We start from the raw sequence: 15,527 nt of genomic DNA, 5'->3' as shown, positions 1-15,527 counted from the left end.
GCAACAAGAAACAGTAATACTCTTGATCTGATTATCAGCAGTGATTATTCATCCATTAAAAATCTGCGCAGATAAAAGCACTACTAGGTGTCAGTGATCACCATGTATTGATGTGGAGTTTACTATTATCAAGCATAAAGGAAAGGGTTTTTGCTTTCGAAAAAACAACTACAGTGGTCTCAGACAGTTTTTAAATTCCACACAGTGGAACTAACTGATAATATTACCATCAGTAAATTCTAAATGAGAAGCATTCAAAGAAATAATCACAGAAGTTATGATGCTTTTGAGACCAACTAAGAAATACTGTTCAAAGATTAGACCTAAATGGAGGAAACAAATGAGACTCACTGCAGAGAAGAAAAGTGCATGAGATTCATATAAAGTCAGATGATGCAGAAGCCTATGGTAGATATAAACTAGTCAGCAATCAAATCACAAAGGATGTTAGGAAAGCTAAGGCAGATTATGAGAAATCTTTGGCAAAGGATGCAAAGAAAACTTCTCTTATGCACTAGAAGGAAAGGGGGATGATGAATCATGTAGGTCCACTTGATATCAATGGTAAACTATTGATGATCCTGCACAGGCTGCTGACAAAGTGAATAAGTTCACTACATTCACACATGAATTCTTTAAAGGAGCAAATGCCAAAAGTTTATCAAAATCTATCAGGGAGCTAAAGGATTTTGTAACAGAGGAAAGTGGAAGAGAAATTGCTAAAGATTAAATGTAAGAAAAGCACCTAGGGTGGAATGGATCCATCCAATTATATTAAGGGAGGCAGCAAAAAAGGTAAGCAGATCCTTAGCCATAATTATGTAACAAAGAGTGACATGAGTAATTACACACCCGTTAGCTTAACTTCTATTCCAGGGAAAATAAAGGAGTCACTGGTTAAGGAAGTAATGCAGGTCCAGCTAGACAGAAGTGCAGTCATATTTCAGTCACAGCATGGGTTTGTCAATGGGTGATCTTGTATGACCAATCTGAGTGGGTAATATGATGCAGTAACAAAGGATCTGGATGTAAAAAATCATTTTCATATCATATACTTGGATTTCAGGAAAGCTTTTGATACTGTTGTACATAACAGACTGCTGTAGAAATTGGAGCAGTGTGGCAAGGGCAAGTTACTGCTATGGATAAAGGGATGGCCGAGTGCGAGAAGACAGAGTTCTTATTAATGGACACTGCTCATCATGAACTAATGTTATCAGTAGAGTCCCAAGGATTCAGCTTGGTCCATTGTTGTTTTCTGTATTTATTAATAATATTGATGAAGGTATATTAGGCTTAATGTCTAAGTTGGCAGATGACAGGAAGGTTGGCAGGGTGGTTAAATGACAGTAATGATGATATGCTACTGCAACAATATCTATAAAAATTTGTTCATTGGGCTGAGAAATGGCAATTGAAGTTTAACATTGACAAATGCAAAGTACTGCATATAGGCAGCAGTAATCCCAGATTAACATACCAAATGTGTGTTACTACACTCAGAGTAGTGGAAAATGAAAAAGACCTGGAGATAATTGTGCAGTCAGATATGAAGTTCTCTGAGCAATGCAAAGAGACTATCAGGACAGCACATGGGGGTTTTATCTATGATATACAAGTTTACTAGCAGGGATAAAGAGGTGATTATTCCATTGTATAAGGCAATGGTAAGCCACAGATTGAGTACTGCATATAGGTCTGGAGGCCTCATTTTAGGAAGGATGTAGGGTGCTGGAGCAAGTACAGAGAAAGGCAATAGGACTGGTGAGAGGAACAGAGGAGTGCTCTTACCAGGAAAGGCTTCACTTCTGCAAATTGGAGCATTTGCAGAGTAGGCACCTGCGAGGAGACCTGACTGAGGTGTTTTAAGGCTTTGAACGGATAGAGCAAGTTCAATACTGATGGGATTCTTCCTCTTGCTCAAATTATGCATATGAGGACCATAAATTCAAATTGAGGAAGGATAGTTGCAGAACAAATGTACAGAAGTTTGTCTTTAGCCAACAGGTGGTTAATTGCTGGAAAAAACTTCTGTCTGATGTGGAAGTGGATAGCCCAAATAAATTCGAGGAAGACCTACACAAACTGTTGGAGATGGTGAAATGGTTTTTTTTTTTTTTTTTTTTGGCTGATGCTGTATAAGCATGCTTTCTTGCATCATTTTACCACTCTAATTATACTGCTACGAAATACTAATTCACTTTTATACCAAATTATTGGGGAAAAAAACAAAGGTTTTTATTTATACTGATATCATTTACATGCACAATATCAAGGCTAATTATTATCTGTTGATGTGTCAAGATTCTTTCCAAAATCCTATCATCAGACTAAATGGGGCTCAGTAAGATGACTCACATGCAGGTCATCTAGACAATTAGATTGATAACAATAAATCACTACCTGTGAGTGAGGTAATCTAGACATGAAACTTTTGGTGATCTAAATTTTTTGATTTCACTTTACACAATTAAAAATTTTGGCTTGTATCACCTTTTTCAGCTATACTGCTATCAAGAAGTGTCTAGTGCTGTACTGAGGGATGCCAAACCATACACTTGGGAGGGGGATAAAAATGACCATTGGAAAGCAAATGCATTACACAAAAAAATCAGCAGTCTTCCCTCTTTGCAGAAAATTCTGTTTTTTTTTTTTTTTTATTAACTGAAGAAGCCTGTAATGTTAGCCTTAGGATTTGAGGCTCATCTTTCTCGTGGCAAACAGTTGCTTGCTATAGATTAAAAAAATGCACTGTTGTGTTTAAGCAGTAACTTAGCAAGATAGGCTCACAGTGCCCTGACGTTACAAGTTACAGTGAAGTGTTTCACTGTAACTTGTAACTTGAATCCCTCATTAATGCTAAGATTAAATATAATGTAATGATGGAATATATCCAAACAGGAGAAGCAGAAGTCTGTAAATACTGTTCAGGCTTTTTTAAGTATTCAGGGAAAATTATGGTGGTGGGAAATGAGTCAGAATGAACTATTATAGAAGATCTTTGCCATTAATTACTGATTGCTTAAAACGCAGCTATAGAGTGATTGTAATTGAGTTTAATGTTAATGTAAAAAATAAAAACTATAGACGTTGGAAGAAAAAAAAAAAAAAGTGCTTTTAGTGGCAAGATTCATGTTCACTGGCTGAAAATATTAATGTCTAACTGCAATAAACTGTTGCAGTTATATATGGCACAAGAAAGCTACAAAAAACACACACACACACACACACACACACACACACACACACACACACACACACACACACACACACACACACAACAAAACCTCTTCTCCCTCAATATTGCCAATACAGAATATCTATCCTTCTCCAAGCTGTAACAGCCTTACCTACCCATGGAGGTATACCTTACTTTCGTAATTCACTACTCGCTAACTAAAAGAAAATGAACTACAACCCAGTCCAAAACTTTCCCCCATGATTTGAATTAATGGTCCCCTATCTAGTATCATTTAAAACCGTGAAAATTAATTTCATTCGTTTTACTGCATTCTACTAATCAAAACCTTATAAGACCTCAATCAGCTCCACTAAAAGGTAGCTAGTTGTCAAGTTCTGTAACCTACATATTTGAAGTCTTTTCTCATATGGATACTCCTTTTGGTAATCTCACTAGAAACTGTTCATCTTTGGCTTGCTCAGTGGGACAGCCACTCAAGAAGCTTCTTGTCTTTTGTTAGGTGCTGTCTCCATACCCGGACACAGCATTTCCAAGTTTGGTCTCACAATTACCTCATATAACAATGGGATTGTAACCTCCCGATCTCTACAAGCAAAAGTTTGATAAATCTTAAATATGCCTTTCTGCCTGTCTGTTAATTCAACCCCCCCCACCACCACCACGTGCAAATCTTGCATTTTGCAACATTAAAAGTCTCGAATTTTTTTAACTATTCTTGAAGCCTATCAAAGTTGTCCTGAAGATATGTTGTTTGGACTTGATCATTCAACACTATACTAATCAAGACAGCAAATTTTGAAGCTACTCTTTACATTCTTTCTTCAATGAAATTTTAGAAGATCAGAAGATCACAGAGAAGAATGGTTTGCTATGATCCCTGAGGGACTCCACTTTTAATCCTTGCCCACTGTGAAAAGTAGCCATTAATCAGAACTTCCTCTCCTGCAGCTATTCTGCAATCCATCTGAGGTTCTTACTCAGACGGACTGCAAAAAAATTGCATTTTATTTTTAATGTGATTCTTTGATATTATGCTATAACAAAAATTTCACACACCACTCATCAGGACCCACCAGAGGATCATGGGCCACAGGTTGAGATTTTTCGATCTCCATTATACAAAGGTACAATATGACTAGTTTTTTCTTCTTTGTATTCACAAACATAAAAAATTCCTTTTCTCTGATCTTGTGACTTCTGTGACTATGATTTAAGGGTTAAAATGTCATTCTTCTTTTCTTGAAATTAAAACTATGCTTTTTGCCTTTAATAACTGCAACCTCTCCCCCCACTTCTCTCTCCAAAAATTTCTCTTGATAACTTTTTTAAAAAATTTCAAAAAAAAAGTTTCACTGTAACTTGTAAACAATCAGAGTCATGCAAGCAACTGTCTCATCATTCCTAAACATAAATAGCATCATCTGCAAAAGGAATACAGAACCAGGTTCAGAAAGCCTACAGCATATCTCTTCTTCCTTTAAAAAAAAAAACAGGAAAGAATTTCTTCCAAAAGGAAAGAAAAACATGAGTTATTCATTGTTTCAAGTTTATCCATGTAATATCATGTTTTTTTTTGCCAGATATAATAAAAAGCAATAAGTAGCTGGTAGCACAAGGCCTCAGAACTGTCCAATCCAACTGTTCAAAATATTCATATCCATCTAGAAAGAATAACTACAGATGCACTTACTTTTTGTCTATATAAGATATGATGAAAAAGTTTGGGAATTGATTTTATATCTTGAAATTGCAATGTAATACAGAGTTGCAACTTGTTAGTGACTCATCTAGACATAACGCAGAAATCAACCATTATCTGCAGTCAGTCTGAATTAGCATGCAAAGAACAGGTGTCTGTTTCATTGCATTTTAAAATGAGTTCATGCAAGATGGATCTCAACTATTTCACCTTTCCAGAAGATGTAAATACAATCATCATACAGAGCAACTTTGGACTATGTGCAACACTGTCCAAAATGACTTCTTTCCCAACTAGTGACTACTGACCAGACCTAAATTCACCATTTTGAGCCTGAAACCAAGTAACAAAACCAAAAAAATTCCAAGCAGTAGAAACACTCTTGTCCATAAAGAAAGAAAGTGTGCATGATCTGCAGAAAATGCAATGCTGTCAGCAATTTCTGAGATCAGTGAAGGATGCATTTCCATGCAGCCATCAAAGAAAAACAGTGAAGAATGCTGACCAAAGGTATGCTGATGCCCCATGACAATGTCGCTGCACAAGTGGATAGCACGATAATGTGGCTTTGACATTTTTTTGCATCCAACTTATTCTTCTCCTGACTTTATCCCTTCAGATTTCTCCCCTTTAAACCTCTGACAACATTTTCCCAATGGCAACAAATGATTTCTGAGACTGAGTCATGGTTTTCTAGTACAACTAGAGGCATTCTACAAAATTAATCACTGGAAGGGTATAACAACAGAGGCATAGAAATATAAATCCCCCTGACTGGTTGGCTATCTAAAAAAAGGATAAATTAATGCATCTGGTTTCAACCTTCTGTTGGTGCCAGGATTCTAGGTAAATACGAGAATTTACTGAACTATCCAGTATTGTGTTTAGGAATTAAAAAATAACTAAAACTTATTTCTTTAAGGTGAGAATTGTTAAAACAGATAATGCCCATACATGTATACCACTAAAAGGAGCAAAGGCTATATATGCCACTCTAAATGAATTCGGGGCTTCAATGAACTATTCTAACAATGAAAACAGGTAAATAAAACTTATTTACTTATTCTTTGAAGTGTGAATTGTCAAAACGGGTAATGGCTATAATGGGTATATATTGCCAAAATGAGCAAAGACTATATGCCACTCCATGGTTAAATAAGTTTGTTTGTTATTTGGTTTTTAGGAGCATTAGCAACTAAGGCCATATTGCTCCGGGAATATGCAGTGGTCATTCCCTGACCTTTCCGCATCCTCCGTATTTGGTGGTGACGGGCTCAAACCCCAGTCTAATCAAGAAGCATGTGTTACGCACTGCTGCTCCTTCCCAGGTTAAATAAGTACAAAGGGATCAGGATTAATTAGTGGAGTAATATTAGCAAGTAATAGTGGCACAAGTGGTAATATCTCAAAAATAATGATGTAAATAGATGTTTAATATAACATCACATTATATGTAATAATTTAAAAAAAAAAAAATGCATAAAAAGCAGCAATCCTCAAAAATTATAAAAATATTTCATTTCATCTCAAATGATAATTCACCTGTTTCCCGATATGTTGTGCAAGGTTCATAACATGTAACCCTTGCTACACCATCTCCACTAAGAAGTTTAATCCTGGAATCGAATACCTGTAAAAAAATCAAAGAATGAATATGCCAATATCACAGTTATTATTATTATTACAGAAAATATAATGGAACATCCATAAAATTTTTGTGTAATCTAACCGTAACAGCATAGTAACATAAAATTATTCCAGTGGGACATGAATTATTAGAATATGGACTAACCAAATTAGTCAAGGAGCTGACAAATAGTTTGAGCTACATGCAATGTGCATATGTGGTTGGATAAAAAAGTTTGACTATCTTGAAATTGCAGTGTTATAATGAGCTGTAACTGTTGCACATGTTCAGTGACCCATCTAAACACAGTAACTTATACTTATGAATAACTCATTCATCTACAGTTAGTCCAAATTAAGCATGTTGAATAAAAAGTATTTTATGCATTTCATCATAATTTAAAATGAGTGATTTTACTGAGCAGAAAATTTACATTAAATTTCATTTAAAATTAGGGGAACATGCAAAAGAAACCCACAAAAATGGTAAAAACAACTTTCAAAGAAAATGTGTCATTTGAAGACCTTTCAAAGTTCAAAGAGGGTTGCTTGTCCATTTAAGATGATTCTCACTCTGACTGCCCTTCAATTTCAAAAACCAATAATTCAATTGCTGTTTCATGGTCTTATCAGGAGTGATCAAAGTTTAACTATTATCCAATTTGCTAGAAAAGGGGCATTCCTTATTACACAAGTAAAATCTATCAACAAGATTCGAGAATGACTCATTTCAGTCAAGCATTCATATTGGCTCATCGCCTCACATCCACACTGATGACTGTAGAGAGCGAGAGCGAGAGAGAGAGAGAGAGAGAGGGAGAGAGAGAGAGAGAGAGCGAGCGAGAGCACGCACACAGCAAGTCCTTGAATATTCAGGATCTTCAATGTTTTACTGCTGATCCACTTTGATTTTGTTTCTTCCATCACCACTGATGATGTATCATGGATGTATATGACCCAGCCCTCTCAATGAAAGACTCAAGTCTTCTCCAAGGCCCAAAAGAGCAAGATAATCTTGATCAACTATGAAGATCATGCACATTTTCTCACTTATAAGGCACTGTTCATTATGAATCTGCCCCGGTGAACAGCTTGCATCATGACAATACCCCCCTGTACACTTGCTTTTCCATTAAAGAATGTCCTGCAAAACTACATCACTGTGCTCCACCATACTTACCAGATTTAGCTACTTGTGATTCTTCCCCACCCACCATCCAAGCCTAATCAAAAGGCTGCAGATTTGCAACATTCAAGGATATATAATGCAAAGAATTTGGTAAATATGGTTAGCATAGTATTGTTAATTTTGTAAGAATAAAGGTGCTTAAATAACAGATAAATGAAAGTTGAAGAATAAAATCCAATTGGACTATCAGTGGTAACTCATGTGGACTTCATTGAGTTGGATTCCTAGTGTGATTCATAGATTCCTGCCACTGCTAAACAACTGTTTAGCAGTGGCAGGAAATATTAAATGTGCCAGGTGCAGCAATACATTAATAAATGTATTGCTCTTATTATTATTATTATTCTGGTTCTCATAACAACAAAAATATGGGGCATTATCACAAAGTGCCAGACAGTTTCTAAAGGAATTCCACATGCTTTCAAGTTGCTCAGAGGAAGATGCCCAATGCTGTACCCTATAGAGTCACCTCCCAACAATGCTAGTACTGAGAGCAAGATGCTTTCAATCTGATGTTGTGTGATTGCAGTAAGATGCAAAAGAACTACAGCATAAAATTTCATGAGACACATTTATTGTAAAATCCATGCAGTGTAACTAGTTTCAAATATATCAAAGAAATAAGTGTAAGAATAATGTGCACTACATAGAAAGAAACAGATGTATTTCACAGTGAAAATGATACTATAATTATGTACCAAATGTTTACTTGCATTATTTATCCCAGAACATGATCTTCCTCTGAGTTAAGCTAATCATGCACCTGCATAATTAGCATAACTCAGAGGAAGATTAGCCTCCACACTCCTTTGACTATCATTCTTCACCATGTTTCATCCATGGTCACAATTCATGCCAAAAAAAAAAAAAAATCACTGGCACCTAGCTCAAAATGATGAAGAATGACAGTTAAAGACAGGATGCTTTTGATCTGCATTCAGATATTCATGGGCCATTTGACGGAAAGCTTCTGTGCGTCCAAAATGCTCATGAATAACATATCCAACACATTCCCCGGACAGGCCTAGAGTCTCAGCAATCCATTTATTAGAAATTCATCTATCAGATGGTATCATGGTGTGAATGGCACAACATTTTCAGGCACTGTTGCTGTAATTGGCTTTTCTGTACTTTCTGCATCCTCAGCATTAAACAAACCTACTTTAAATTTTGCAACCCAGCTTTTGATGGTTGAACAGCATTGACAAACATTCTTCTAATCACCAACATATATCAGCATGATTTTCCTTTGGTTCCCTGTAGAAATAGGTATTTCATAACCTCTTTACCTTCACTTTTATTGAAAGTAATGTTTTTGGCTGATATCCTTTCTTCAACCTGTTAAAAAATAAAATTGGATATAAGGGTTTTTTGAGGCAAATGGGCTGTTTAAAATAAAAAGATATGCTATTTCATAATTTGACACCTATTTGCGAAAAAGAAAAAACAAAGTGGGTCAAGCCAAACATTTATCAGCACCCTACTATAACATGGCACTCTTTTTTTCTAAAAATTAAAACTGAAATTATGTTGCTTGTCCAAGGTTAACATTTATTCATTAACAAAGATGTGGAGTATTATTTCACTACTTCAATATTTAAGCATTTTCTACCCTCAAAACAAATCTAGCCATCCTGCCGCAACCTTCAGCACCTTACTAAGTGCACTGACTGTTTATAGCTTAGTGTAAGCAAATGAGAAGACTCATAGAAAGGTTTTGTTTAGGCAAAACTGAAGAACCGGGCCAGGAAATTTAGTGTATTCTATGGTTGCAGGATGAAATACTAGTTTCCAGGAGAAAATCATGCATAAAAAGGGGAAAAAAAAAAAACAAACTAACAATTTCCCTCCATGAATATGAGATTTAAACTTTGATCCCCTTTCCACACAGTGCGCCAAAAGAATAGCAACTGTATCTGGTGTGTTGCAAATGATTACAAAAAAGCTAAAACTGAAGCACCTGCCTTTGATTCAGTAAATTTTATTCTAGGTTTTGGCTGTTGGCAGATGAAACATGCAAGTTTCTGGGAGAAAATATGCTGTTCTCACAGAACACCGACTAAAATGGTCATAGTATGAAAAAAGCCCATAGAGTTCCTTTCACCACGATGAGATTGTAAAATAATAGTGATCGTGGCTACTGTACTGCAACGGTCAATGTGGAAAATTCAAACTAAAACTTCTACCTTTGAGGTATGCATTCCAGGTATGGAATAAATTAGTTCCTCCTCCTCATACCCTTAATATGGAGTCAGGGTAGGAGGGAGCACTAATTCTGTATTTCCGTTTCATCAGATAACAATGTTTGCATCTAAAGAATAGTTTTACTTTTTGATTGTTATCAATCAAACAGACCTATTAACTCAGTCAGGTTAAGAATAACTATTGGTAAGCATGAGATTAACCATGAAGATATCACTAAAACCTTTGGGGTATGCACAAATATGTCACTACCGGGTTAAAAGAAGTGGGGACCTAGAAGTTCATATGGACATCATTAATACAACTGAACTCAACAGTGTAACATGTGCTTTTATATATGATCAAAGAATGGGTTTATTTTTAAATGTCATGTTCTGGGCAATGATATTAGATAATATTTTTTAAAATTACATGTAATTTAATAGTTTTACATAATATAAAATATCAGTTTTTAAAGAAATTCTAACACAACTAAGAATATTATAGTAAAGCAAAACAATATAGACATAAAAAATGCTGCAGTTGGCACTGGAAAAACACTAGTATTTATTTAACAGAATATTATTAAACTAAATAATGAATTAAAATATTTATTTATATGTACACATATTGGGATCTTAACCAGACCTTGTATTGGAACCAAGCAAATATGCAAATGATAGGAGAGAAAAGGAAAAAAAATTTTTCTTAACGAACCCACCTTTTTGTAAATAAATTTTTGTAAATCCTATATATCTGAATTCCAGTTTTTTTTTTTTTTTTTTTACCTTAAAAAAAAAAAAAAAAAAAAAAACTTTTATATTTGCATCTTCAGAAACTTCTATTATGCAGACCAAGGCTGTACATATTCATTGTGTACAGCTTAGCAAAAGGGTGCCACATATCATGATGGAAATGCATCACATGGCACCTAAGGCAGATCCAGAAACTACCAGAATCAATAACCTCTACCTAGAGCCACCAAATGTATTTGCTAATTACATAAAGGAATTTTATGCAAATTGCCTGTAATAAAAAAAATGAAAGCAATTTTACATTTATAAAATAAATGTAACATAGGTTAACAAGCAAAACATTCATCCTCACAGAACTGATGTCAAATTTTTGTACATGCACTAAATTAAGGCAAAAATGGGTAAATTACAAACTGTAGATTGAAACTCTCATCACATTGAAACTTTGGTCACAATTTCTAGAAATAAAAGTGGAATTTAAACTGTATGTGTTTAGCTTCAGTTCTGATTTTTCAAACTGGTTTTATGATTTTTTTTTCGTATACCCCCTCCCAATGAGAGTGCTTGCCACAGGTTGGCCACTCCTGGTTTAGTATATCTTTTAAACAGTAGTTATAATCCTGCATAATGAAAGTTCTTTGTTAGTCTATTTCTTGACAATAGAACATTAAGAAATAGGCTAACAAAATAGGCAAAAATAGTTAAATACATTCCATAAGAAAACAATAAAATCTAGGATAATTTCTACATAACCCAGAATCTACATAAAAAATGGGAGTACATTAAATACATTAATGCTATTTATTTTAACCATGAATGTTCATACATAAGAAACCTCAGCACTACTTAATTTAATAATGTATCCATGATGCAACTGTTATATCACTTATATTCCAAATAAAATATAATGAAAGCAAATACCAGTCTTAAACACAAAACATATTCATTACATTTTGGATTAAGATCATATGCTAATAATCATCAGGATTAAATTGTTTCAAAAGCACTGTTTAAAATCGGCTAACCTTTAAATAGGGGTCTGGTTCCTCCCAGTTTGATATAATTTTGTTGTCTATTAATGATGTAAACATTTGTGTCTCCAGAAACCTTGATAAGAATGGAAGATATGGTTCTGCTTGATCAGAAAGAAATGATGTTTTGTCAAAGTTCTGCATTGTTTCTCTGGAACTTAACCACTGTTCAGGATCATTCTAAAAACAAATAAAAAGAAAAGTCCATAAACTGGATACATACAATAAAGCTAAACATTTATTTTTAAAAACTTAAGTTCATTTAGAAACTACAGGGGTACACAAAATAATGGAAACAACTGTGATAAGAGCTACAGGTATGTGCCAATTTGGTATCGGACCATCCTTGACTTTTAAAACAGTTTGTATTCTACATGGAATAAATTCCAATAAATCTTGAACTGTCTTAAGAGGAATACCGGACCATTCTTCATGGAAGAAGATTTCAAGCTCCTTGAGTAATGAAGATGGAGGAAATCTGCTTCTCAATCTCCTCTCCAAATATCCCCACACTGGCTCAACAATTAAGTCTGGTGACTGTACAGGACATGGGAGATGCTCAGCCTCAGTTTCATACTCCTCAAGCCAAGATTGGACACAACTGGCTGTGTATTGGAGCATTAACATCTTGAAAAAAAGCAGTTTGTGGGAAACAATGTTTGCACCATGCAATGAACCTGGTCATTCAGAATATCATGGTAATCAGTGGGAATAATTCACTCATTCTGAGTGATAATAGTTCCTAAAGAATATGAACAAACCATTGTTGATCCTACTCCATGTTTGGCAGTTGGTACAAAATAGTCAGGATGATGTGCTTCTTTTGGCATTCGTCCCATATAAAAATTCCCCAATGTTAGAAAAGGTGTGAATGATGATTCGTCTGAAAATATGACATGTTTCGAATTGCCAAATGTCCAGTTTTTGTGCTCCTAACACAGCTGCATCCTTTTTCTAGGCTGCAGCTCAGCAATAGTGGCTCTGCCATAAAATTTTAGCTTTATGAATTTCTCGCCAAGCTGTTTTACTAGAAACTGGATTGCTGAGACATACATTAAGTTCTGCAGTTATTTTTGAGGAAATAATTTTGTTTTTGGGGTACAAACCTTTTTAGTGTCCAGCAGTCTCTTTCAGTGAGCTTCAAATTTCTGCCACAATTTGCCCTATCAGATTATGTTCGTCCATACTTTGTGAATACAGACATCCCTTTGGATAAAGTTCCTCTGGATACATTAAAAAAAAAAATCAGCATTTTTTTACTCAACAATCCATCTGGTAAATGTGCATGAACAATTTGATCCCTTTGGAATTAGCATTAGTTGAGGCATATGATACAAGAAAGGAAGTTTATACAGCATCAGCAGAGGGGGGGGGGGGACATTCCAATTTCACCTATCCATTCACTCCAATTGCTTGTCTAGTTCTGGCTTGAATTTAAGTTTTCAACCTCCACTATGACAGATGGAAGTCTGTTCCAACTATCAACCACCCAGTGGCTAAAGCCAAATTTGCACACATCTATTCCACAATTGTTTCCTCAATTTGAATTTATGCCCCCAGCTCAAGTGAGTAATCTGAGCAAGAGGAAGGATCCCATCAGCACTGAACTTACTCAAACCATTCAAGGCCTTATACACTTCAATCAGATCACCTCACAGGTGCCTAGACTCCAGATGCTGCAATTTGCAGAACTCAAGTCTTTCTTGGTACCAGCAACTCTTTATTCCACTCAATCTCGTTGCTCTGCTCTGTACTCGTTCCAGCAGCTCTACATCCTTCCTAAAATGAGGCCTATACCTGTATACAGTACTCAAGGTGTGGCCTGACCATTACTTTATACAAGGGGACAATCACCTCCTTAACCCTGCTAGCAAAATTTCTGTATATTATTGACAAGACACCATGAGCTACTCTTGCGGCCATCTGCATTGCTCAAAAAATTTCATATCTGACTGCACAATTACCCCCAGGTCCTTTTCATTCTCTACTACCCTGAGTGTAGTACCACGTAGTTGGAACATAACTCTGGGGTTGTGATACTCAAATGTAGTACTTTGCATTTGTCAATGTTAAAACTTCATTTGCCACCTCTCAGCCCATCTGCTCAACTTTTTTAGATCCTGTTGCAGTAGTATACTATCATTACTGTCATTAACAAACCTGCCAACCTTCATATCGTCTGAAAACTTAGACATTAACCCTGATATATACCGCCATCAATATCACTGATAAATACAGAAAGCAACACTGGGCCCAACACTGAACCCTGGGAGACTCCACTAATAATATTAGTCCACAAACAGCAGTGTCCATTGATTACCACTCTCTTTCTTCTCCCACTCAACCATCCCTTTATCCATAGCAGCAATTTGCCCCCAAAGGCACACTGCTCCAATTTGTACTGCAGCCATTTGTACTACATCAAATTATTTTTTGCATCCAATTCCTTTGTGCCCACATCATAATATCCAATCAAATTTGTCAGACAAGACTCCCCCTTAACAAATCCATGCGGTGTCTGAACTATAACTGCAATCTTGTCTAGACGATCCTGCAGTGCTTCTTTAACCAGTGACTCCATTATTTTCACTGGAACAGAAGTTAAATTAACATATCTATAATTACTCGTGTCATCCTTTGATCTGCCTTTGTGAATTGGTGATACATTTGAACGTCTCAAAGTCCACAGGGACCTCCCCTGAGTCCAGGGAAGTTTTCATAATTATCATCAAGGGTTTGCTTACCTCTTTTGCTGCCTCATTTAATATAACTGGATATATCTGATCCACCTCAGGTGCCTTTTTTTTTTTATGTTCAACTTCAATAATTTCTCCTCCACTTTGCTCTCAGTTATCACAAACTCATTTAGCTCCCTTCTAGAGAGAGAGCAAAATGAGTTTGTGATAACTGACCTGAGCAGAATCTTCAACAGTCGAACCATCGATATTAAATGGCCCAATCTGATTCATCCTCTTCCTTCTAGAATTTCCACAAGTAAAGAACTTTTTGCTGTTTTCTTTACATCTTTTGCCAAAGATTTCTTGTAATCTGCCTTCACCTTCCTAACCTCCTTTGTGGCTTGTTTACAGACCTTGCTTACCTGAATTAAGACAGGTTGGTCATTCTCTTTGTACCTTTTTATATCACATCTAATTAAACAACAGTTGTTATCTTTCCTTTGCAAAACTATCTGCAAGAAACAAAAAATAAATAAATAAAATAAATATATATGTATATCACTGCGTATTCATAAATATCATACAACCATTAACAAAAACTATTCCATATCAGGTGTTTCCATGATTTTTTCACCCCCCCACGTATTTTAGGATGGTAGACCAAGTAGTATACACTACTTGACCATTTTATTAGGACCATGAGCTAATTGCATGTTGGACCCCTGCTGGCTCAAATCATTGCCTGATACAATGTGGCATAGAGTAAACATGTAACATGTTCAGGTGTACCTGATCTGCAATGACATTCAGATATTCTTTGGCATTCACGGTACCCTCCTGTGGGATTAGCATTAGCAGAGGCACATGTAAGAAAGCAGGTTTATAGCATCAACACAAAAAAAAAAAAAAAAAATGCTTCCCCTTTCACTGATCCATTCATTTCAAATGTTTGTCTAGTTCTGCCTTGAATTCATTTAAGCTATCAACTTCCACAACTTATGGAAGTTTGTTCCAGCAATCAACTAGCCGCTGGCTAAAGGCAAACTTCTGCACATATATTCTACAACTGTCTTTCCTCAGTTTGAATCTATGCCCCCTCAGGTTTGTAATCTGAGCAAGAGGAAGAATCCCATCAGCATTGAGCCTGCTCAATCCATTCAAGGCCT

At 35.8% G+C, this 15,527-nt stretch overlaps 1 protein-coding gene across 4 annotated transcripts in view; it reads right to left on the bottom strand.

Annotated features, from left to right (window-relative positions):
- Positions 1-15,527, bottom strand: part of pns (DENN domain containing pinstripe) — a 371,641-nt gene that overhangs the window by 238,443 nt on the left and 117,671 nt on the right. For all 4 annotated transcript variants that reach the window (XM_090388148.1, XM_090388147.1, XM_090388145.1 and 1 more), the window contains exons 9-10: positions 11,678-11,863; positions 6,444-6,531 (exon numbers count right to left, since the gene is read on the bottom strand). In XM_090388148.1, coding sequence (XP_090244274.1) covers positions 6,444-6,531; positions 11,678-11,863 — 274 coding nt within the window. The remainder of the gene's footprint in view (positions 1-6,443; positions 6,532-11,677; positions 11,864-15,527) is intronic.

Source organism: Mastigoproctus giganteus, chromosome 13 (assembly GCF_048544385.1).
Source record: "Mastigoproctus giganteus isolate SK-2022 chromosome 13, ASM4854438v1, whole genome shotgun sequence".
In the NCBI taxonomy this organism is placed as follows: domain Eukaryota; kingdom Metazoa; phylum Arthropoda; class Arachnida; order Uropygi; family Thelyphonidae; genus Mastigoproctus; species Mastigoproctus giganteus.
This window is presented reverse-complemented; position numbering and strand designations above follow the sequence as displayed.